At 40.7% G+C, this 24,826-nt stretch overlaps 1 protein-coding gene across 1 annotated transcript in view; it reads left to right on the top strand.

Annotated features, from left to right (window-relative positions):
- The window catches only part of LOC139729977 (chromatin-remodeling ATPase INO80-like), a 141,344-nt gene that overhangs the window by 6,553 nt on the left and 109,965 nt on the right, over positions 1-24,826 (top strand). Inside the window, exons 2-22 of the mRNA XM_071640893.1 lie at positions 799-1,013; positions 1,523-1,680; positions 2,662-2,729; positions 3,432-3,575; positions 4,573-4,708; positions 5,187-5,245; positions 5,911-6,051; positions 7,756-8,013; positions 11,990-12,185; positions 13,173-13,292; positions 13,926-14,155; positions 15,268-15,363; positions 15,588-15,881; positions 16,584-16,701; positions 17,157-17,242; positions 19,434-19,601; positions 19,983-20,113; positions 21,071-21,331; positions 22,151-22,505; positions 23,030-23,167; positions 23,898-24,117. Coding sequence (XP_071496994.1) covers positions 841-1,013; positions 1,523-1,680; positions 2,662-2,729; positions 3,432-3,575; positions 4,573-4,708; positions 5,187-5,245; positions 5,911-6,051; positions 7,756-8,013; positions 11,990-12,185; positions 13,173-13,292; positions 13,926-14,155; positions 15,268-15,363; positions 15,588-15,881; positions 16,584-16,701; positions 17,157-17,242; positions 19,434-19,601; positions 19,983-20,113; positions 21,071-21,331; positions 22,151-22,505; positions 23,030-23,167; positions 23,898-24,117 — 3,550 coding nt within the window. The 5' untranslated portion in view covers positions 799-840. The remainder of the gene's footprint in view (positions 1-798; positions 1,014-1,522; positions 1,681-2,661; positions 2,730-3,431; positions 3,576-4,572; positions 4,709-5,186; positions 5,246-5,910; positions 6,052-7,755; positions 8,014-11,989; positions 12,186-13,172; positions 13,293-13,925; positions 14,156-15,267; positions 15,364-15,587; positions 15,882-16,583; positions 16,702-17,156; positions 17,243-19,433; positions 19,602-19,982; positions 20,114-21,070; positions 21,332-22,150; positions 22,506-23,029; positions 23,168-23,897; positions 24,118-24,826) is intronic.

Genomic DNA, 24,826 nt, shown 5'->3' with positions numbered 1-24,826 from the left:
ATCCAGAATGTCATCGTGATAGATGTATTCTGTCTTGTCCTCTTCCCCCAAGCCATATCCTTACCCATGTTTCTACGATTGTATGTTGTCTAATGCAGACAGATCTTATCAAAACCTTTGCTGCTGATAAGTGGACTTTGCTGTTTAAACTAGCCTCATGTGAATCTTTTTCACTAGAATAAGAACTGAATATCTTACACCCAGTCCAGTTCTGATTACACTACCTCACAATATATTCCAAGAAACCTGATGAAATATGCCAGAATACAAAGTCATTGGTATCAATATTGATTATACTTGTTTAGGAGCTGTAGATGTGACAGTGATGATTCCATGCATTGCAAACAGCAAGGAGTTCACATGAAGCTGTCTCTTCCATGTGTAACTGCAAATATACTGTAAAAGTGGAAATTTTCGCGCATTTCGTGCAATCAGAAACTAGCGCGAAAGTAAAAGCACACGAATATTTTTGCTTGCCATATGTTCCTGTAGTTGATGTCTTGATACCGTGGAATTAAAAACACGCGAAACTCTTCTTACCGCGCTGAGAGCAAAAAATTAGTTGCGCGAAAATATCCACTTTTACAGTACTTTCAAATTCAAATGATTTTATTTCCATATAAAGTAATGCAAAGTAATATGCATAACGCTTACATAAGTACGGAATCTTTTAAGGAATTTTGAATCACAAAAGCTTCAACAAAACATGGATACAATTATAGTAATATCAGTTTTGTATTACTTACTGCGTAGTTCAGTATAAGATGTTCTTGACTGGTTACCAACTTTTGATTGCAGTCTGACCTGTGTGATCAGGTGTGATGTCATGGCTTGCTCAGAATGAGTGAAGAAAACACATCAACCGGGTCTGCAGCAGTGGAGCCAATTCCGCCCGACGGCCCTATTGGGGGCGTCCCACTAGCGAAGCCCATCCATATCCAGCGTCTTGAGCAGGCTGTTCGCCTCAACCAGTTCTTGGACTTTGTGGACAAGTATATGGAACAACCCTTACTGTGAGTACCTGAGGGCTTTTTAAAGTGATAGCATGTCTATTTGTGTATTCATTTTTGTTGCTGTTGTCACTCTTCAGGTCTTTGGAGATTTTGATGCATTTGTACACTTCTACACCGCAAGTGGTAAAAAAGAAAATAAATCATCAACTAGTGCGAGGTCCGTACTCTGGTCCGTCTTATGGATGGTATTCATTCCTAACAATACACTGTAGATAGCGAAGTTGCCAGTGATAATCAGTTTGTTCATTTTAGAAATCAGGTAATTAAAGACAAACAGTAAATATTCAGTTTTGCATGCAGTTCTCAGATATGGGTCAATATTCTCATATTCCCTCGAAATTCTGTTTATAATACTTTTGATGAAATGTGCATGTTTATGTTTTTGCTTTTGTTTTTGAAATGGTAACTAAGTCTCACTCCATCCATCCTTGGAGAAGAAAAAAGAAATGGCAGAACATTAATGAACTCTGTGACTTTCATCCCCCCCCCCACACCATTTATATTTGCAGGGAAGAAAGCAAAGAAGATACAAACCAAGAATTTGAAGAGATTGGTAGAGAGTTTGTGCCCAAATCTCAACTTGAGCCAAGTGCAGAACAAGAGTCACTGGCTGTAGATGCTAATCCCGATCACGACCTTGTCAACGGAGGAACAGTTGCAAAAGCTGGTAGGTGTGAAAGGCGATCTCATGCCAGAGTGGAAAGTAACTGCCAATTTTCAAACTGCAGTCAACCTCGCCTAAGTCAACCTTCTACTGTACAAGTCCAAAAAATTGGCCAAGTCAGAGAAAAATTCTGCCTCGGATGGATGTAAACATGGTGTTGATTCTAGTGTGTAAGTCAAAATTGCTTGAGGAGATAATGAGATGATTATCTTGAATGAGAGGAAATAATTACCTCCGCCAAGGAGGTTATGTTTTTGCCGGCATTGGTTTGCTTTTTTGTCTGTGTGCAAAATAACTCTAAAAGTTGTGAATGGATTTAAGTGAAACTTGCAGAAAATGTTGATAATGACACAAGGAACAGATAATTAAATTTTGGTGGTGATTCAGAAATTTTCATGAATTTCTGAAGGATTTTTAAAAATCTTTTGGCAAGGAGGGTCAATGAACTTGGAAGTTCAAGCTGTGCATACCTGAGGTTTGCATACTCGCACGAAAGCGCATGTTCTGCTCCAGGCGCCGCACAGGATGCAAGAAGCTGATCAGGTACTTAGTAAACAAAGGCTTCTTTATTGGGAAACTGGTAGATTTTCAGCATGTGTGTATGTGTGGAAACGAGCTACTTGACGGAGTTCTGTGCTCTCCATGTGATTTTCCAATTCCCAGATAGGAAAACTCCATGAGAGAGTTTATTACAGAGGCATAGTCACCTAACTGTGAAGAAACATTATTGTTTGCTTGCTCAAATGTCCTTCACGGAGAAGATTTGAAGAAGCCTTGCTTGTTCCTCAATCTCATTTTGATGTAAAGAAAGGGAGTTTTCAATACTGTAATTCATATTTGAGTGATGTCCTTTAAAGTCCAGCATACTTATGATTAAGATATAGGGTGGCTTGCACATCCATCCAGGAAGCATAGTTGGCTATTTGTTGTTCTATGGCATTAGCAATTGTGGCTTAGAACATGCTATTTTGCTTCCTCCTGCAGAGCGGAGAGCTGATAAGAGGAAGTTCTTCAATTTCGGAAAAGTAAAGAAGAACCGGAGGTGGTTAAAGGTAAGAATTTTATCGTAGATATAAATAGATTTCCCCCCCCCCAATTATAAAATTCATAATGGGCATGCCCCATGTTGGCACAAATCATCATACTGATATTATGTTTATATTGAGATGTAAATTTCTTTTTTCTTTGTTTGTTTGTGTTTCTAATCCTGAAACTAAGAGTGCACTATTCTGTTGTATATATATATATATATATTTTTTTTTTTTTTCTAGGCTTGATGTTATTGAATATATCAAGATTTACTTGTGTGCAATAACAGTCTTTTGCTGTGAATGTAAATACTGTTGAGGGTTCTATTTTTCAATGTGAATCACTCCATATGTTGTATTTAGTGGCAGGATTTTTTTCACTCATACTTTTGAATGTTCTCAATGAAATTAATTCATGTATCAATTTGTGTTCAATTACTCTGAGGGCAAAGTGAAACTATTATTTGGTTTAATCCCCCCCCAAAAAAAAAACAAAACAAAACAAAACAAACAAACACAATTTATCTAGATGAGTGCTCCATTTAGCTGTATTAAAAGGACTGTGAGTGTAACTGCCTATAAATAGCCTTCTTGATTACCGGTAATGTAAAATTAAACCTTTTAGATATCTTGTATACATCTGCACATGAATAGTCTGTGATGTGGCTCCTTTACTCCAAGGTATGTGAGTATCATTGAGAGAAACTATCAAAATTTTCCCTACAGGCCATCTTGCTCAGTGATTCTTCCGATCCCGAAGACGATGAGGAAGAAGAGGACAAGCCTCTCTCTAAAGATGATCTCCGGGAAATGCTGAGGCTTCACAAATATCGGCGACAGTGCAAGAACCAGTTTTACATAGAAAGTGAAGTAAGTAAAAGTGTTGTATGATACCTGTGAAATTAGATTAAATATTTGTTGAATGCTGTAAATGATGTACCATCACAAGAATCTATTTTTCTAGGGCCAGAGAAGCTTCATTTTTCTGTCCTATTTTTTTCTCAGAAAAGTTGCAATGTTTCTGGAAATCTCCCCCACAAGGGAAAAATTGCATCTTTTCCACTTCTCTGGAAATATGCAGAAAATGGGGGAATATACATTAATTCCTTTTTTCTGTCCGTGGGTGCATGCAGTTTGTCAGGTGCTCATACTTTGTCCATGTACAATCCACTTGTGTGTGAACCGAGGGTCATGCGCTGTGTAATCTCACTGTGTCTGTAGCAAATTTTTGACATGCCCCCACCCTTCAGTAGCTACACTCTCTTGCATTTGGATATCAGGAAATTTAGGGATCTCCCTGTGGCATCTCTGTATAGCTCTGCAGGAATACAATCAATCAGTAACCATTAAAGCCCCGTTGTTGTTCTTTTCAGCAGCAGCGGGCCGTAGGTTATTTGCTGTCCTTTTATTTTGATGTGTGTACCGTAGGATCTGCTTTTCCAATACTTATGTTGTACTGTTGATCATTTTGAGTAGGAAATGTCCCGATTATTTCAAAATTGTTGTGAAAATGTTGTATATTGAATTAAACAAAGGGGTTCTGATATTTGAGATAGCATGAGTAAAGTGTTAGTTGTTGTAAATTTTTGTGTGTCATATTTTAAGATTATTAAAACAGAAGAATCTGTTTCAAAGACTTACTGTGGTGTTATTCTTTCATGATCCGAGTGCCAGAAATACCAGCAGCATTAACTTACAAAGTACAAGACTATGTTGCATCTCTGTACTAACTCATAACAAGTCTCTGCGCTGATGTTGCTGAGCACGCTCAGTGGATTTGAGCTAGAATGCTGAGGGTATGATTGTGTCTCTCGTTCTACAAATGTCAATATCTGATGACCTTTTACTATGATTTCATCATATGCAGCTCCAACAATATCAGTACTATAGTGCAGGACTTCTGTCTAATTACGACAAGTTCCTGGATCACCAGAGAACCATTCTTGGACCAAAGAAAACCAAGAAAACTTCGAGCAGTGGTGGCAGTAGCAGCAAGCTTAAAGGTGAGATTTCATTCAAATAGTCAGACTTTGTCTCATCTCTGAGTTTATGGCAAGAAACAAAGATCAGAATGATTTAAAAAGAAGAATAAAAGCAGTGCATGCAGAAGTTAAGTGTTCTCTGTCACTGGGTATGTATATATTGATACTATTAAATGATATTTGACACATATGACTGGGTATACATTGCCAGACACATACACACATACAAAATTCATCTTAAATGGATGTCCGTAACCCGTTGATGAGGAACTGAACACGCCTTTCCCATACACACCTGTCCGAGTATACTCGGGACTAGTCTTCAAAGGGATAAAATCAGGGCTGTCGAAATGTAATTCTGATTAACTGGCCTGACTACTTCAGTGTCCCATTTTCATCGTCATTCCAGTTATAGGGAACTGCCAAATTAGTCTGTGTCTGTGGGCAAAATAAAAATTGTCACCTTTAATATGATTTGTTTTCTCATTTACCATCTCAGAAAAACTCAAAAGAGAGAAGGAGAGGAAAATACTGAGGGACGAGCAGGTTGAGCAACAGGTAATTATCAAAGGAAGATGATATTGTGAAGCTAACTTGAGTAAGTTAAGATACATGTAAAGGAAGATTCGTATGCAAGTGATGTCATGTTGTGTGAATAAGAAGTACTCATTACCACACAGTAATTTAAGGTCTCTGGAGGATGCTATATTGAATAACTCAGTGATGTCCCAAGGTTGTAATGCTCCCAATACTTGTTTGATTTATCTCAAATCTTTGCTGATATGTTGCTCTGATTTCCATGATATCTTTCAAGTAGAGTGATTCTTGGGAATTTATTATCATTCAAATTTGATATCAGGCAGCCACTAATGAGTATTTTTTTTGTGTGTGTGATTATTTTACTCAATACTGTTATAAGCGTCATTGTGACATGATCCAGTGCTTTGATATTTGGTACTTGTTAATAAAGAATGCAGTTACACATATGCAGAACATACTGTTATGTCATACATATGTATTTGTGATTCTTTTGTTCAAGTTATTTTGATACTGGATCACAGACCTTACTGACTTGTATAGTAAAATAGATGATTGAAAAGGTTTTGGGATTGTTATTTTGTGTATGGATAGGTGTCTTATTCCTTGCTTTGCTACGTTTGAAGACAACAAATGCTAAGATCGTAGATGAGTGATGGTGTTTGTTTGTGTGTTATTCTGTACAGATGATGCAGGAGTCTGTCTCAGACTATGATGGCTCAGTAGCTGTGTTTCAGGACGCAAACCGAAAGTTCACCTCCATCAAAGACATTGATGTGCGCAGGAAGCGAATATGGCTGGCCATTGCCAAGAGAGATATTCCCAAGGTGAGTGAAGCAGGGCAGTAGGAGGAGTACTTTTCATATGAGAACAACTTGGGGTCAGAGGTTGAAGGTGAATGTCCTGTTGGTTGGCCAGTGGTATAGAGATTGCTGTCTTTTAATATCTTTAGGCAATCAACCTGTAAAGATTATGAAGGTAGCCAATACAGATTTGGTGGAGTGCTGTGACAATGACTTAACACAAAGTTTTAATCTCTTGCTCCATAAAACGCTACACACTATCCGAATTATGGGATCTGGTGATGATGAGTATTAACCCAAGTGAGATGTAGTACCTCAAATTCTTACTTCAGTTGATTTCCAGAGAGTGTGTGGATCAGTGTTAGGACCCGGAGGAGGACCTATCTCAAACTTACAGCTCCAACCAGATATCATAAATGATGTCAAAGACGAGACTTAAAGTGAAAACATAGTTTTGGTAAGGGTTTGAGAACCCGTCTGGCACCATTTCGTATTTGCTTGCAATATATTGAAAGAGTCTACAAAGAAACTTACCTGGCTGATGCGATTTGCCGGGATGATGAGTCGTTTTGGAGTATTTTGAGATCAAAAATAAGAGTCGGTAAACCGACTTTTATTCCAGAAGGGGAAACCTCGGCCCTATGTCAGACAATTTACATGCAGTTCGTGATCGCCATATTCTACTGTATGCCGAACGAGGTTTAACTGAACAGACAGGAAAGTGCACGCTAATCCTGTACAAAACAAATGGACAGCGCGCGGTCCTCAAGCGTATTACGCACATCACCTGAGTTGCTGAGACGCACTGTCTTTGAAGTTGTTGTTGTTGTTTATCAAGCGTCTTTGATTGTTTTTAGATAAAAATTCTTTGTTCATAGGCGCACACTAATTTTGCATGCGCGCCAAAGGGTTTTTTTGATGTGCGCGTTGTATCAACTTGGACCGTGTAACCAGAACGCAAAGCGCTATACCGGCCGCTCCCATAGTACAACACTGTATAATCTAGAGGGGCAACTCGTCCTGCCGTCAAAGCGAGGCCGAGTTGTCCCTTAGTCCGAGTTTAGCCTGACCCCAATCGGGTAAGTTCTGAGACTGAACCTTTTTGGTTAATATTTCGCATTTTCGTCGTTACCCATCGAATATCTTGTTACTACAGCGTTATTTCGCACATTTCTTAGGCATACGTTCACATTTGGGAGCGAAATTTGACAACTTTTGCAGGCGTACCAGAACTTTGTTTTGGCTTTAATGTATTTTTCTGGCTCTCAGCATGCTATGGATATGAGAGGATCATCCAAACTAAAGTCCTTGAGATACAGGATAACAATCCTCCTAACATGTGCTTGAGCTAAAAAAAGAAAGAAGAAAAGGGAAGAAACCCTCATGGACTTCAGTGTAACCAGTCGTGTGTAGTGCAGTAATAATAGTGATAATAGTATACAGTAGTCTTATTTTCCCAGGGGAGCCTCTTCAGTGTTAATGCTGCTCTCCAAGAGAACCCTGTCATTATTATTACCCCTGCATTGCTAGGTACCCATTTTCACTCACCTGGGTCAAGAGGGATATTGTAGGCAAATCATCTTGTCCAAGATGAACCCCAGCCCTTCGGATTGCAAATCCAGTGCTGAATCCACTATACTGCGGTACTTTGTAGCATTGTGAGAATTTTTGTGGCAAGCTCACTATACAAGGTATATCACTATCTCTTGACATCACATCACATTCTAGGCTCACAAACACCGGGCCTCGGTGCACAACAACATCCTGACCAACTGCCGGAAGCTGGCGCAGGCATGCCAAAAGGAGCTGCGGCGCACAGCCATCCAGTCCCAAAGGCAGTGCAAGGAGACCCCCTACCGGGCCCGTCGCCTCACCCGTGAAATGATGGCCTTCTGGAAGCACTACGAGAAGGTGGAGAAGGAGCATCGGAGGAAGGCAGAGAAGGAGGCCCAGGAGCAGAGGAGGATTGATGATGAGTTCAGAGAGGTCAGTGTGTGTGTTGACCAGTGCCCCGTGTTATCAAAAGATAAATTTAACGTTAAGTCAAGTTATATTCCACATACTAAGAATGTTGCAATATGATTGGTCCAGAGCTGATCACGTGATGAAGTGTAGTTTTGCCCATCACATCACCTGAGAAGAAAAGTTCGTTACACTCTATGTTGATTGTCCCTTTTGTTTCGCTGATCTCCACACAGTCCACACAGTCCTAACGCAAGATGAGTACGCGCGAAATAAAAGTGCGTTGCACTGTGGACTATCATGTGACCTAGGTCACTTGATAGTACACAGTGCAACGCACTTTCACTTCGAAGCCGCGCGGTGCGCGCAGCAACTTCATTGTTTTGTCATCTACGCGCACACGTAGCATAAGCCCTAAGGATACCTAAAGGCACCTAAAACGGTTTCAGATGTGGAATAAAATGGGAATTTCTAGGACCCTAGATGTGAAATATAAAGCAAATAATCAACTTTCAGTTTCAGGCAATGAGACAAACTATCACTTCCTCGGCGATCTGAATGTATACGCTATCTTTCCTCAGCTGCGCTTCGGAAAGATAGCTACATCCAGATCGCCTCGGAAGTGATAGTTTGTCCCATCACCTTCACCAACGTTGATTATTTGCTTAATAATCTATGATTAACCTCTCAAATCAACTCTAAGTCCACTTAATCAATGATTAACTTCCAAATCAACTTCAAGTCTGTTTTATCAAGAGACCCAGAGTCGGAAAAAACTTTAACTTCCTCCCAAATCAACATATAAGTTTTCTCAACCGCTCCAAATCCATGATAACTTCTTTATAGGTGATAAAATATTAACTTTAAGTAGAGACAGTCTAGGTGGACTCAGTTGTAAGGCAATTTACAGAAGAAAGATGACTGTCACACTTTCCTAGTCTAGCTGGGGTCTTGTCACAAATGTTTGTGTATTAACTGCTCACTTTCTCTGACATTAAGTTGCGTTTCTTTCATGTAATTATGGTCTTTTCCCTGCATGAAATTCACGATCGGCACGCATTGCTTACGCGACTGCTGCATGCAAACACCCTAGACAGCAGTCCCAATCCCAGCCTGCGCGCCCGGCGCCTCGGCCCGCCCGCCAGTCATGCCATCGCCAGCAAGGGCAAGTAACCGAGTAAATGGAACTGCGTCTGTGTGCAATGCATATCTTGCCAAAGAACCCATATGCGAGGAAACCAGTGATTTCTGACGTGCGTGGGCCTACGTAGAGCTAGTTCGTCAATAGATACTAATTAAGAGTTTAGTAGGCCTATACAAAAAATAAAGAGTTTAATTCTATAGCACCTAGTACGACAGTAACTTAAGATCTAACCAGTGAATAGGCTTAATGTTAGGCCTAAGCAACGTTACAGCGAGTTTTTATGCCTCCGCCACGAAGTGGTGCCGGAGGCATTATGTTTTCGGGTTGTCCGTCCGTCCGTCCTTCCGTCCGTCCGTAATGAATTTTGTGGACAAGGTAACTATCAAAACCTGTTGAGGTATCCTAATGAAACTTGGCATGTATGTGTATTAGGGGGTGAAGTTGTGCCTATCAACTTTTGGGTGCACATGCTCAAGGTCAAAGGTCAAAAGGTCAAGGTCAAATACATAAAATTTCACTATTTCCACCATATCTATTGAATGCCTGAACATATTTTCTTGAAACTTAGTGTATACATGTATTACCCAATCAAGATTCTCTGGTGAAAGTTTTGGTCATGAGGTCAAAGGTCAAAAGTCAAAAGGTCAGGGTCAAATACGTAAAATTTCACTATTTCCACCATATCTATTGAATGCCTGAAGATATTTTCTTGAAACTTAGTGTATACATGTATTACCCAATTAAGATTCTCTGGTGAAAGTTTGGGTCATGAGGTCAAAGGTCAAAGGTCAAAAGGTCAAGTAAAATATTAAAACTTCTTTTTTTTCTCCGTACCTTGGAAAATTGTTCAAGGTATCTTCATGGAACATAGTATATACATGTACTGACTGGAAGTGATTATCTAGAGAATGTAGGGTTCATGGGGTCAAAGGTCAGGGGTCAAAGGTCAAGTGCAACACTTCAAAATTTTATTATTTCCCTCATATTTATGCAATGACAGCAGGGTTATTATTTTTTTTACACTTGGTGTATGCATGTGTAACCTAATAGAAATTCTCTGGAAATTTTTTCTTCTTTTTTCGCCTCAAAGGTCAAAAGGTCAAAGATCAAGTGAAAGTGCTGAACTAACTTTTTCCTCCATATCTCGGAAGTGGCTCAAGTTATCTTGAAACTTAGTACATATTATGCATGTTCTACCTGAAAGTGATTATCTTATGAATTTTAGGGTCAAGGGCCAGATGAGAATGGTAACAATTTACTATTCAATTCAGAAATTGCACTTTTTCTCCACACCTGTACCTTGAAAATTACTCAATGCCTAAATGTATGAATGGGTCAAAGTCAAGTTAAAGTCCTTAAATCCCTAGATACATGCTCTCCTATTCATCCAATTAAACCTACATGTAGGTCAAGGAAGGTGAACATTCAACACATTTGTGACAAACTTGTCATTTCAATATTTTGCCAATTTTGTGAAAATGTAATCACACATTGTCCACATGTACTATCTAGACCTGGGAAAATCATGCATTATGGCGGAGGCATACCAGTCGCCAAAGCGACATTTCTAGTTTGTACTTAATACCGTAACACTGCATGACTAACGGTTAGAGCGTCTACTGACCGTTAGGTCTAGAATTTCGACATGTAGACTCGCGATTTATTCTTTACAAAGCCGACAAGCTACTTTAGTCACCACACTCACAAGTTTCCATAATCCTACACGTAAACACACAAGACTTGAAACAATGGATACACAACCTTCACCTTGGACAGTCAGTTACTGTACGTTTATATCCATGTCAATGAATACTGTTATAACGTTAGATTTACTGAGATCCTGCGTAGTGCAGTGTGTGGGATCTTCACGGTACGCGCGTATGCAGATTTTCGTTGAGCTCGAGATGTGCTAGATCTATCGACCTACTTTCTTCAATACAACCCAAAACGGCGTATTTCGTGGTTCTGTTGCAAACACACTTCTAATTCAGCGGCTGTGGCGCTAATAATACTGCGTCGCACTAGCAGACTACCCTTCCTTGGCCGTGGCAAACAATCATGTACATACATGTTTTTGTTGTTTGTTTTGCTTTATGTATTGTATTGTTTTTAAGTAGACAGTACCGGAAACCAGCCTCGTCCTGTGTTTTTTGTCTTGACTAAATCAATAATTAAGTCATGGTGAACAGCGAGAACTATAATCGACTTTTAAGTCTCTTTGTAAAACGGAAACTTACAGTTGATTTAACGTTATAGCGAACTTCAAGTTGGATGAAGTTAGCGTTGATTTCACAATCAATGCTAACTTTATCTTGATAAAACGGGGCCCAGGGCTCTCTTCTTTATCTGAGCTCACTTAGTTTATTGTCTTATTGGTGTTTGTCGTGTGGTTTTATCATGACCCAGAAGGCCTAAAGAAGTCTGGCTTTCAGTCTTGGTTATCCAGGCATATCAGATCAGGTGTCTGACATCTACAAACAGTAGTCAACAAATACTTTTTAGTGAGTGTCTTACCCTCTGCCATTGTCTAGCAAAGGTATGCTATGTAGATTTGGTAGGTTTGTATGGGTTGGTAAATTCAGAAATTAGACAACTACTAGTTCTACTGCTAGAACTATAGAACTATTATAGAACTAGAGCACAACAGTGGCAAATGACAAATTGACCGTGTCATAGTGCCCTCTGTCCCTTCCTTGTATTTTTATAAAGTGTATGGTGTAATTTGTTCATTGCTGCCATTTTTCTGCAGGTGCTGTGAACTGCGTAGAAGTTAATATGCCACCGATATGAATGGTTACGTCCATATCAAACAATTACTAGGTTGTTAAATCTATTGCCACATTTGTTGTACAACAGGCCAAGAGGCAGCAGCGAAAGCTGAACTTCCTGATCACCCAGACTGAGCTGTATGCCCACTTCATGAGTCGTAAGCTGACCGGCCAAGGGGACGAGGAGCGGGACCGCATCCTCAACCTCCTGGACGAGAAGACGCCACAACGTCAGCGCACCGTCAAAGAGGGCGTCCTGGTTGATATTGAGGCAGACGACTATGGTGAGTCCATGAACCTGACAGAATGTGAAATATGCCATATATTTTGTGGGGGTTTTATTTTGGGAGTCACGTGCTATTCGCGAATTGACATGTGGAAATGTTAACTCTGATCCTTACATGAATGCGACATGCATGCACACATGACGTGCGGATATGTTAGCTCTGATCCTTACATGAATGCAACATGCGTGCACACATGACGTGCGGAAATGTTAGCTCTGATCCTTACATGAATGCGACATGCATGCACACATGACGTGCGAATATGTAATCTCTGATCCTTACATGAATGTGACATGAATGCATACATTTCTCTGTCCATTGCTGTACTCCATGATCGTGAATTTAGCCACATACACAATTTTTGGGAAGTCCCGATTTGCGAAAAATTAGGATTGCTAAATATATGGCCTACACATTAATAGCGTGTATGCTTATCCTTATTTCTGTTTATTCTGTCTTTTGGAGTTTTATATTTGATAATAAGTCTGAATTGGAATAAGACACCACACCAGAAGAACATCGTAGCTTCCTTTCTTCACTTTATCTGAATTACAGTAATTTCCTAGCTTCTGTATAAACATCAAAAGTCTTTTTTTTTTTTACTTGTCATGATATGCTTGTGCTGATATGATGTAAAGGTGGCATTTGATTTTATTGAACTCATTGAATATGAATAATACTCTGAAGCAAAAAACAAAACAAAAAAAAACAAATAAAAGGCTTTGCAGATTGTTTTGAGGAGGCACAAACGCAGCCTTACTGTGTGCTAAGCACTACTATTGACTAGTGTTTGTGCTTTCAGCTTTAAAAAAAAAAGTGATATCAGTAACCGTCACTTCCATATAGTTACTCTATATACTCTGTATACAGGACTGAGAAACATTGGTTGTGATGTTGGACTTAATGCACACATTACGATGTAACCATGCCAGTTTCCATGAGACCCTAAAACAATTATAATCCTGTGGACACTTGCCCACACAGACAGTGAAACCATGAAGCAGCGCGCTCTGATGAATGTGACGACAGCTTACAACTCATTTGAGAGCAGCAAAGAGGCATTCGACAGTGACCTGCCAGCAAGAAGCATAGAGAAAGACCCAGGTAAGAGGCACCCGTAGATGTCAATATGATGTGATGCATTTTTCTCTTTGTGCCAGAAGGATGAACTATTTGATTTGTTTGTTTGTTTGTATTTTATAAAGGTAGCTTTCAGTGAGTATTATTGCTTCTTATTTGACTGCTAAATGACATGCATGACTTGTGCTTTTGAATAAAAAAGAAAAACCAAAGTCCAAGCCCACAATTTCCCTATGAGGCAAAGACAAACTATTAACATTTCAGTCTTCTATCCTCCAGCCCTTGCCTCCAGCATCAATTTGCATAGAGTACCACTATGTTTGACTCTATAGGGACTATAAATTGAGATGATTATTGTACCGGTGATGGAGACCCCTACTGCTAGTGAAGAGTCTGTTTCAAAGTGTTACAATTGTTTTGATGGTTATTTATACATGTCTTTATATGCTTGCAGATAGCTAGAAACGGCTTTAAGGGAGTACACACATCAGCGAAAGAGTTACACCAAATGATGGCCATATTTACTAACAAGAAAGCAAACACAGTTGTCCTTCTGGCCCATGTTACTGAGGTGTTCATAACGTGTGAGTGCACCTCCCTCTCCTTGAATCTAGTATCCTTCATTCATCCTCACTGTGTCATTCATTACTCATTTAGAAGTGGGCCCTCCTTTGTGTAATCCAGGATCCTTCAGCCTGTCCACGCCCTCCATGGAGACTGAGCACCCACAGCCGTCCCTGTTCCGGGGCACGCTGAAGTGCTACCAGCTAAAGGGCATGAATTGGCTGGCCAACCTGTATGACTGTGGCATCAATGGTATCCTGGCCGATGAGATGGGGCTGGGCAAGACCGTTCAGAGCATAGCCTTCCTGGCTCACTTGGCTGAGGTAGGTGCCAAGGTCCGGCTGTTGGCTGGAGAGAGTGCCTTGACCATTATGGGTGTGAGAGTTCCTGCATTCGCTTCTTCTTCTTCTTCTTTTTAAAGTCATCATCATCTTTGTAGTTAGCATAGAATACATGATCAACAGTTTGGGGGATGTGATGTGAATGTAATTGTGCAGTCATGGCTACGAGATCTCCAAAATATGTGCTGAACTGATAAAAAATAAAGCAAATAAAGTCTTATAATCATATGATAGTATGTGAGTTAAAATTCAAAACATCACATGCTTTTCAGGTGTGAGTTTCTTCAGTTTGTCTCCCTCTACAAATTAAATTTGTTAAGATCGTAACTGCTGATCTGTAAATTAACAAACATGTCGGAAAAAAGGAACCAGTGGGACTCGAACCTGTCATCTACTGCTTTCCGGGCAGCGACACTACCACCAGGCTGTCCCTGGTTGCCGGCAGTGACACGATGAACATGGAACATATACCCAAGCTCCAAAATTCCAACATTGTTATGTTAAGTAGTCCAAGGCGGACAAGGCATAGGATAAATGAAAGAAAGATATTATTCAGAGGGGTGAAGGTTCAGATGTGAGTTGTTTAATTTGTAGAGGGAGACAAACTGAAGACTGAAACTGAAGGAAGTAATATGTTTACGGCGTCTTTGTGCGGTGGACTTGTCATTTGCATGCCTGGGAAAATAAGGTACACTGTACACATTAATTCCTATGTCTTATAGATTTCAAACTGACACGACACACAGCTGATCAACACATTGCAGAGTCCTAAATGCAATTGTAGGGCAGCATATAATGCAGTTGTAGGGCAGCATACATGACCATTATGTGCCCATCTGTGCTTGAGATACTGCAATGCAAATGTAGGAGACACTTTATGTAGAATTGAAACTCTACAATAATTTTGACTTGTGTGAAGAGCAAAAGTGAGTGATCGTGCAGTGTCTCAGTCATTTTCATTTTTTTCTTTTTTTTCTTTTTTGTCAGAGAGTTGTAGTGTGGTGATGGTGAGATTTATCTTTCTTTTTTGGTCAATATCAACAGTGTCACTATTATTCATGCTATGTTTGTTTGTGTTAATGGTGCTGCTACAGAATCAAGACATCTGGGGCCCTTTCCTTGTGGTAGCTCCAGCCTCCACTCTCCATAACTGGACCCAGGAGTGTGCCAGGTTTCTTCCCAAACTCAGGGTAAGTTCCTAGAACTCACAGTTCATTTTGTAAGTGGATATTGCCAGTGTGATAAGTAATGGATTGGTCAGTCTGCTGTGCTTTGTTCCATGTTGAAGTTTCCCCCCGAACGATGCCATTGAGACTGCAACTTTCTGTCATCTTGTGCCTCTCCCCTTGTTTGTTACTTTGTGTGATTTAATAACCATAACTAACTTTTTCTCCCCTCGGAATTCACCCTGCAGGTGCTGCCGTACTGGGGCAACCCACAGGACCGCAAGACCCTACGTAAGTTCTGGGGCCAGCGGACACCGACGCTGCACACCGAGCAGGCTGAGTTCCACATCCTGGTGACCAGCTACCAGCTGGTGGTGCAGGACATCCGCTACTTCCAGCGCATCAAGTGGCACTACATGATCCTGGACGAAGCCCAGGCCATCAAGAGCAGTTCCAGCATCCGCTGGCGGCTACTCCTGGGCTTCAACTGCCGCAACCGGCTCCTGCTTACGGGTACCCCAATTCAGAACAGCATGGCCGAGGTATGTACTGTTTTGCTCTGGACAGCCATCACACAAGCTTGTTATCAGGTCCTTGTGTGGCAATTTTGTTTGTCAAACCAGTTTGTGTCTTGGGAACATCCGACATGGGTGGTGTTACTCTGTCATAGCTTTATTCACAATCAGTATAGTAGGCACATTGTAGGCACACAATAGGTACTGCATTTCCCTTTTGATCTTGTAGTAATGTGGATCCAAATTACTCTGGTGAAATGGGGAGCTGACATGTTTGATTTTCTAGCTGCCCATGTGCCGTATATTTCATCTTGATAACAATGATTAAGTCAGAAGGTGTGATCTGTGAGATATATTGTATTTCACTGGGAAGTATTTCCTTATCTTAGTGTGTAGGGTATTTTTATGTTCCTGATCTTTGAAATCTGATGAATTGTGCTCCTCTTGCATGTTGCCACGGTTTTATATTATTGTCATATTCACGTTTTTGTATATCTATATATTGAATCGGAAATAAAGATCGACTCAAATTCCTACAAGGATAGTTATAAAGAGGACATTCTATCTTTACACCCTTTTCTTTATACTGCTAAGAGCTTTTTCCTTTTCCAATTCTTGGTTAGGCCCTCGGCATTCTTTTATAGTAGAGTCGTAAGGCTATCCACACCATTATTTTTCTCTTTTGGATCAGCTAAGAGTGTACAATTTAACATCACTTCATCTCCACAGCTGTGGGCCCTTCTCCATTTCATCATGCCAACGTTGTTTGACAGCCATGAGGAGTTCAACGAGTGGTTTTCCAAAGACATCGAGAGCCATGTTGAGAAACAGTCTGGAATCAATGAAGGTGAGTTAAACAATGTGGGCTTGCATTGCTGATCACCATCAGACCAGGATGATAGGATGAAAATTCAGACCGTCTCAGTTATATCAGGACTATTGGGATTGACATGACTGCAGGATCACTTTGTTCCTCATGAACTGTTATTTGCTGAGTAGCTGGCAATGTTTTCTGTCAAAGTCTCCATTTAAACAAATTGCTTACTAAAAAATGAGAATATAACTATGCTGTACACCTCTATTGTAAAGGACAAGGTCTGTGTTGAAGAACTCACATAGTCAATTGACCAGGTATTTTTGTACAATAAACTTCCTCAACAAGCAAACTTCTTTGGAGGATCTCTTCCATTAGAGTCTTGTGAGTGGTGTCACCTATCAATGTTGCCCCATAGACACATATCGGGCTGACATTACTTTCACTCCACTCTTGATTGCTTCATCTCACTCCCCTTTTATTTACAGAACAACTCTCCAGACTGCATATGATCCTGAAACCTTTTATGCTGCGACGAGTCAAAAAAGATGTCGAGAACGAGCTGTCCGACAAGGTAAGTTCAGCAGAAATCTAGCTTGTCGTTCATGTGAGATAGGATTCTAGTGATGGGCCTGTACAGAGTGATAGTACTCAGTATTGCTCACCGTGCGCACTTCAGCTTTAGATTCGGGTAGCATGATTTGCACACCCTCATAAACATGAATATTTATAATTGAATGCAGAGTTTTATGCATCAAGAATTTCTGGCATGATGAAATGATTTAATAACATGCATTAGACAAAAATTCTGCGAGATACACCATTTATTTATTTATTTATTTATTTATTTATTCATTTATTTAGTCATATTTATACAGGGTGGCCCTATCAGCAGTCAATGCACTGTTCTCCCTAGAGGCCCTGTGTCACAAACTCATTCATAAAAGTCAAACGAAACAGACAAATAACACTACAGACATATACAACAGAGATTACAGAAAATGGATCTAACAAAATCTACATAATTATATCAGATAACAAATAACCCAGGTTATGAGGCGAAATGTTTCAAATAATTACAGTAAAAGGTAGCTTTTGAAGGAGAACTGCGTATAATTGCAGGAAGTGCATTCCAAAGCATAGCTCCAGAGAAAGAAAAAGCCCTTTTCCCACTCTCAGAGGTGACTCTGGGCAAAACAAGACCATGGGTGCCTGCCCTTCTTGTCCTGTACCGATGTGTACTACTGCATAGCGTGAAGCGATCAATCAAATAGGATGGAGCAGAACCATTAATTACATCATATAAGAGCTTAGCCCGATGCACCATTGTTGGTGCACTGACTGGCCAAAGTCTGCTACACACTGTGTATGGCATTATACCTCACGGTAGTTTTTTTAATGATCAGTGCCAACATGTGCCGCCATTAACCCTAATCCCACCGGGTTTTTTGAGGAACTTGAAACCACCCGGGGGCCTTTATGCCCCCCCCCCCCCTCCTTTAGATCTTGGTCGTGAATCGCACGATCCTCGCGAAAATTTGCACTAAGGTAGAGGCCAATGTAATCTACAAGACTGTATAGTTAGATTTTTCACATTTTAATTTATGTATTCCATATTAATTTATGCTAACTTATGCAAAAATTATTCTTTTTTTGCCTATAAATAAACAAATAAAGCTCTAAGACTAAGACATATTCTTTTCAATATCCTCAACAATAATATTGAAGCAAAAATTCGGCTTCGTAATTATTTCTTATGTATTTCTTTGGTTTTTTTTTTACTTTTTGTTTTTGTCGTTTTTTTCGTCAAAATTTGTCGCAGAAACTTTTTAAAGCATAATCAGGCTAAAATAAATCATTGTCAGCCATTGAAAGTAAAAAAATTTATTTTTATATGAATTAATTGCAAAAACACAATTCACATTGGATTTGTACACAAAATCATGTTTTTGAGCAATTTTTGGGTTGATGAATTTTTTCAAAGGGACGTGGCTTCAAAACGGTATGCCCAGGAGCGACATATTTGATCTCAAAAGTTGCATGATACTTGAAAGAAAAAAGTCATAGAATGTCACGGCGAGAGCATCATGCGTTGCAGAATAATCACGCGAAACGTTGGGGGGAGGGGGCCAAAATGCCCCCCCCCCCCCCCCCCCCCCCCGGTGGGAATAGGGTTTATCATGCATATTATGCACAGTTGTGAGGATGTTTCAATGATGTGGTGTGTGTATTGGGGCATTTACATTTCCACAAATCTCGGAGGCATATTGGGCTAAGTCTCTCTTGCATCAAAGTTAACTTACATGAAATACACCTTTCTTGCCTGAACTTAAAATTTGCACGATGTGATATATTTGATGGGTGTACCGTATGAAAAATTACCTTGTGTCAAAAACGTGTCTGTCATCTCCAGACAGGATAAATCACATTTTACCCGATGTTCCACGTAGCAATATTCAGGACTGCACAGCCTGCGCTCTAAGTAATGCTTATGTGTGGGCTGTATGCCAACCATTTGCCACATTGCAGACACAAAATGTAAGCAATGGAGATGTATTTCATGATTTTTTTTTAAAAGTCTTACATTGCTCATATAGACAATTAGTGGGGTTAAGAATGAAAATGTTTAACCTGTGAGGGCGCATTACAACCACAGCATGGAGTGTGCATTGCATAAAAGAAGTTTGTGTTTGTGCATCCTGAGTACATTACTTTAAACATTCTTCAGCCAGATTTATTGACTATTTTACATTTTGTGCTGACAGATTGAGATCCTGATGTACTGCCAGCTGAGCACCCGACAGCGTCTCTTCTACCAAGCCATCAAGAACAAGATTTCCATTGAGGATCTCCTCAAGTCACACTCTTCGGCTACTGCCCAGACTCAGGGGACCACCAACAACCTCATGAATCTCGTCATGCAATTCAGGAAGGTAAGCAGGTGTTTGCGTTTTGTCCTGCCTGTAGACAATCGAGCAAGATTTTAATGGTGCTGCTTTACAACTGTAAGACTGCTCAGAAATTAATGATTTTCATGAGATTACAATAAGCTGCAGGTCCTTTGAGATTGATTTTCTCCTGGGATTCAGTCATTTAAATCATCAACTACGTGATTGATATCCAGAAAAGTGACATCCAGCAGCAATAGGTTATTTTTTCATGTGCAACCACAAGAGAAGTTACAATATTTTCCTGTAATTGCCTTTTAAATTGCAATCTCCTAAATTGACCTCCGCCTGTCCGTTATAGGTTTTTGTGGTAAGCTGGAGTAACTGCAGGATATGTGTTCTTTTGGTTGTTGATTTTTCTCGCAGGTCTGCAATCACCCGGAGTTGTTTGAGAAGAGAGAGACTAAATCTCCCTACCACATTCAACTCGATGAGGTCATCTTGCCCAAGGTTCTCCTGACAGAGAATATAGTGGACAGCAATCCTGGCAGAGACAAGTGAGTTGTCCAGATCAGTGGATCAATACAATGTCCATTTGTAAGGTCAACACTCTTGAAACGTACATAGACAAGTGGTGTGTGTACAAAGGTAGTGTGATAAATGCTGGTTAGTTGGCTAATGTCATCACCCCTGAATGATCAAATGATACCGTATGTGTACCTGCATTTAGATATGAGCTTCGTATGATATGCTTTTTAGTTAAGTACAGGAGTATTATTCAACTTCTGAACTGTGTAGAAACTGGACATTTAGGTGTTATCGTTCTTTATAAAATGGGTTCAAGAATGTAGCCAATTGGGAGCGCTGAAATGAGTCACGTGTGCGTTCATGATTTCTTACTATTGCACGGCCGTGCAAAAAAGCGTAAAGTCACTGACGTCACAATGTTTACACTAGCAGTGCACACTCAATCAGTTGTTACAAATGCATCGTGCGTTACTATACGCGCTGTCAATCCTGTAAACAACTTCTAGTTCGGGCTGCCAGCCGGCCTTTCTTGTGCATAACATGTGGCGTACGTATACGCTGATATGTACAGTACTTATATGTGCGGGATTTCCGAGTGCGACGTGCGTAAATGTTTGGGACGAACATCTTCGGACATCTTGACTTTTGGGCGAGTGCTACATGAAGCTGACTGGTATTGACCCACAAAGGTACATGAAAAATGCTGTTAGTTTTCGACCCATTTTATAAATCAAATAATACACAGGTTTGAGTTCGTGACGTTAGTGGAGATGCAGCTCACTCTCGGGTATTTACAATGTAGTGCAACATGCACTCGGCTTCGCCTCGTGCATGTTTCACAATTGTAAATACCCTCAAGTGCGCTACATCTCCACTAACACACTCTCACCTGTGTATTATTTGTATACTAACAGTAACGAACCAGTTATATGTGTTGACTGATTTAAGTACTGAGAAATAATCTCTTTGTCACTGTGTCTTTCCAGGGTGCTGTACAACACTCTCTCCATATACGCGCCAGACAACGTCCACCGCTCCCTCTTTCCACCCCCGTGTGAGTTCCCCTGCACCTCCCGCTCTGCCTTCTCCTTCACCCGCTTTGTGGACGTGTCGCCGGGTGAGCTGCGGGCCCTGGTGGGTAGAGAGAGCCTGGTGGTGCAGTGGCTGAGGCTCTTCCTGGTGATGAAGGCTGCCTACAGGGTGTACCAGGACCAGCTTTGGAAGGAGGCCGATTCCTTCAAACGAAGGTGAAACTTTCTCTAACCGTCTTGTCTCAAAGAGTTTGTCCTTGAGTCTATGATGTGGAGGTGTTTGGTATGATGTTGGTAAAGAGATTGATGATATGAAGAAGATGAAGAAGACGGTGATGATGAGAATGATGAGGATGATGAGGATGATGATGTTGATAATGATGATGGTGATGATCATGATGGTGATGATAATGATGGTGATAATGATGATGGTGATGATGGTGATGGTGATGATAATGATAGTGATGATAATGATGGTGATGATGATGATGATGATGCTGTAGCTGTTGGTGGAAACAGTGGTGTTGATGGTGCTGATTATGGTGTTTGATTATAATGGTATGGAATGATGATGGTAATGATGATATTGAAAGATATTGACCATCAGTGTGACACCATATTTGATGATTTTGAAAGCATACCAGTTTTAGTGGGCTCTGTAATCAATACACCAATCATATGTTGCAGGGTGAATCTCCATGCTGTTATTTTGACATTGAATCATTGAGAGAGAAATGACATACTAGAAAACTGCATTTGCCCTCCTTGAGTGTTATTGTGTCTTGGAAAATAATTGTTGAATGGAAACTTATATTAGCCACATTGGTAACAGAGGATGTTGTTTTGCAGTGTTTTGTATTGTAAGATATTTCGTGGGAAATAGATTTTCCTTCAGACTCTCCTAAGTCGTATCTGTCTGGAGCATTTGTGAATGTCTATGTACCTACGCTAGCTGAGAAATGCGAAGTTTTCTCGATAAATGCCACAGATCTGAAAGCATGTTTAATATAGGTTATGTTTTCTGTTGCTCTTCAGACTCCTGCTAGTATCACCGCTCCATCCAACCAGTCATCCGAGCCAGCAGAGTGGCACCGTCCTCCGAGACCTGGTCTTCACCTCCTGGACCACCTCGCTGGCCTCCCACTGTACCCACGTCTACCACCACATGGCCGAGACAGGCTGGCACAAGCGGGTCCGGACTAGGAATGCCTCCCACCACCCGACGCCATCCCTGCCAACGACGCCACCATCTTTGTTACTGTCATCTCCGCAGGTATCCTCCCCCTCACCCTCGTACGGAGTGATTTCTCCTCTCAGGCACAAGTCGTCTGCTAGCGCTTCGCCAACCGGGGCCAAGTCACCAGGGTATGGATTTGGCACGCCTGGAAAGGTAAGATTCTGCGTCCTTTTGGTTTGCTTTCTCTCGCAAGCACATTTGATCAATACTGTGGCATACTTTGAACTCATGACATGATTAGAATGGAGTAATGGCACAATGATGACAAGCAATGCATAAATATACACATATGAAAATAAAAAAAACATGAAGAACTTTGTCACTTTGGACCCTCTCGCAAGGTGTATTCTTTATGCACAGAAACTGACCACTCAGTACGTTAAAAAAATCAAGTAATATTATAAAACCTCATGAGTACCACTTATTCAGAGAGAAGTAGGCTGATCAAAGAAAGAAATGGTGACTTCAAATAGTGTTTGACATGTCATTCAAAGATGATGTGTATCCCACTTAATTTTTATTAAAGCTGAATGCTCACATCAGCAATTTACCTCCAACATCATCTCCAACTTCTATCCAATAGGAGAAAGAAATATGATATTGCATCTCAATTCCTACCCATCTACCTTAAAAAGTGAATTAATGAAATGTTTTTTAATTTTGAATGTGACTTACAGAGTCCCTCCAGCCAGGAGAGTGAAAGTCCTGCAGCCAAGCAAGGCGGCTCCCTCCTCCTACCAGGGATGAGGCCAGTCATTGTCAGGCGATGCCAGCGGACTGAGATGCCTTCCTTCCTCTTCTGCACCATACCCAGAGTGAGACAATGTGGCTTTCTCTTTATCTGTGTCTCTATCTGTCTATCCATCCATCTATTCGTTCTTTGTGTATATGTCTGCCTACCTTTCTTTTTTCCAGACAAAGTGAGGTTTTTTAGCGTACAGAGACAATAACGTAACTACCGGCCATTTGCAAGAAAAGTAATCATGGCTTTGTCATAAAATTTACATCACAGCAAAACTTTGAATTTTCTCTACAACTTTGTTCGCCGCATGTCAATGATAAAATGTTTTTTTAGAAAAAAATTACATGGCTTTGAAAAACACTGTTTTCCAAATGTGCTTGTGCATTGCCGTCTCAGAATAATGTGGCCCACAGGTGGTTTACATCACGGCACACATTGAGTTAAACTTGTCTTGAACCTGCAGTCTAGGAAGTGGCAGTGCAGTGGAGCTCAGTATGCCACACATCCTGTGGGTGGTGGTTCAAACTAATGTTCAGCACCTTTGCTTGTGCCTACAGACTCTACACAGCTGACTCTACACAGCAGACTTCAAGGGGATATAGAGAGAATGAATGACAGATGCATGATGGTTCCTTAAAAGAGCAAGACTGCCTTGATGTGAAGTGTGTATCATATATTAGAGACAAATTTTAAGTGGCTAAGAAGCAGCTGTTTAATGCATACTGTACATCTTAATCTTGGAGGTAGTGTCATGTAAACACCTTTCGGTATAGATCTAACAATATTTTCGTGCATGCCCGCAGGTGACAGCAGCGCCAATGAAGTTCCACTGCAACGACCGCCACGCCTCCTACCGGCTCCACAGGTTGTGGCGAGGGGACAGCCCCGTGGCTCTGCAGTGTGCTAAGTACGGCTCAGCAGAGATCCAGCAGCAGAGGCATTCAAACCTCTTGAGACCTCCCCCTCCGGGCGGACTGGCTGCCGTCAAGCCTCGGTGCGGCTGGTCCAAGATATGGATCCCGGGTAAAGTCTTGTCATGGCAGCTTTTAATGTGGCCTTGTGACAGAGCTCTCGACCACCGAATATCTAGGGGCCTCTCCTTCAGATATCTCCTTCCTTTAGAGATCTTTATGATAGATTACTTGCAGTTGTAATTGCAATGATTGTTGGATACTCATGTGTATGTCTGTATTTATAGGACTTTTTAGATATTGTTGCTATTTATTATAGCATTTTATTTTCAGGGCTTTTTTCCTCAATTCACAAAGTTACGATCATAGTGGAAGTTTCCCTCCTTGTAGTGATACACCGATCATGAAAGTCTGTGGATTTGCACAGAGGAAAAGAGCAAAGGCATCCCCCTAGTGTTTTCATATTCAGTTGAACAAAATATGGTTATGTGGTTACTTATGACATGTTCTGTTTACCATGTTGATCTTTATTTTCTGTCAGTACGTGAAAGTCTAAGTTGCAATATATTAGAAACTTCTTCATACATTTTTATGCCTCCGCAACGAAGTGGCCGGAGGCATTATGTTTTCGGGTCGTCCGTCCGTCCGTCCGTCCCGTTTTGTTTTTGTCGATATCTCAAGAACCGTGTGGTGGTTTTACATCAAACTTGGTATGAGGGTATATCCTTGGGGGATAATACTTTGTGTGGATTTTAGGGTCACAGGGTCAAAGGTCAAAGGTCATAGGTTATTTTGTGAAGAAAAAAAAATTGAAATTTCAT

The sequence above is a fragment of the Diadema antillarum genome, unplaced genomic scaffold, assembly GCF_040938485.1.
Source record: "Diadema antillarum isolate AM-2024a unplaced genomic scaffold, OU_Dant_1.0 seq00000278_RagTag, whole genome shotgun sequence".
NCBI lineage: Eukaryota > Metazoa > Echinodermata > Echinoidea > Diadematoida > Diadematidae > Diadema > Diadema antillarum.
This window is presented reverse-complemented; position numbering and strand designations above follow the sequence as displayed.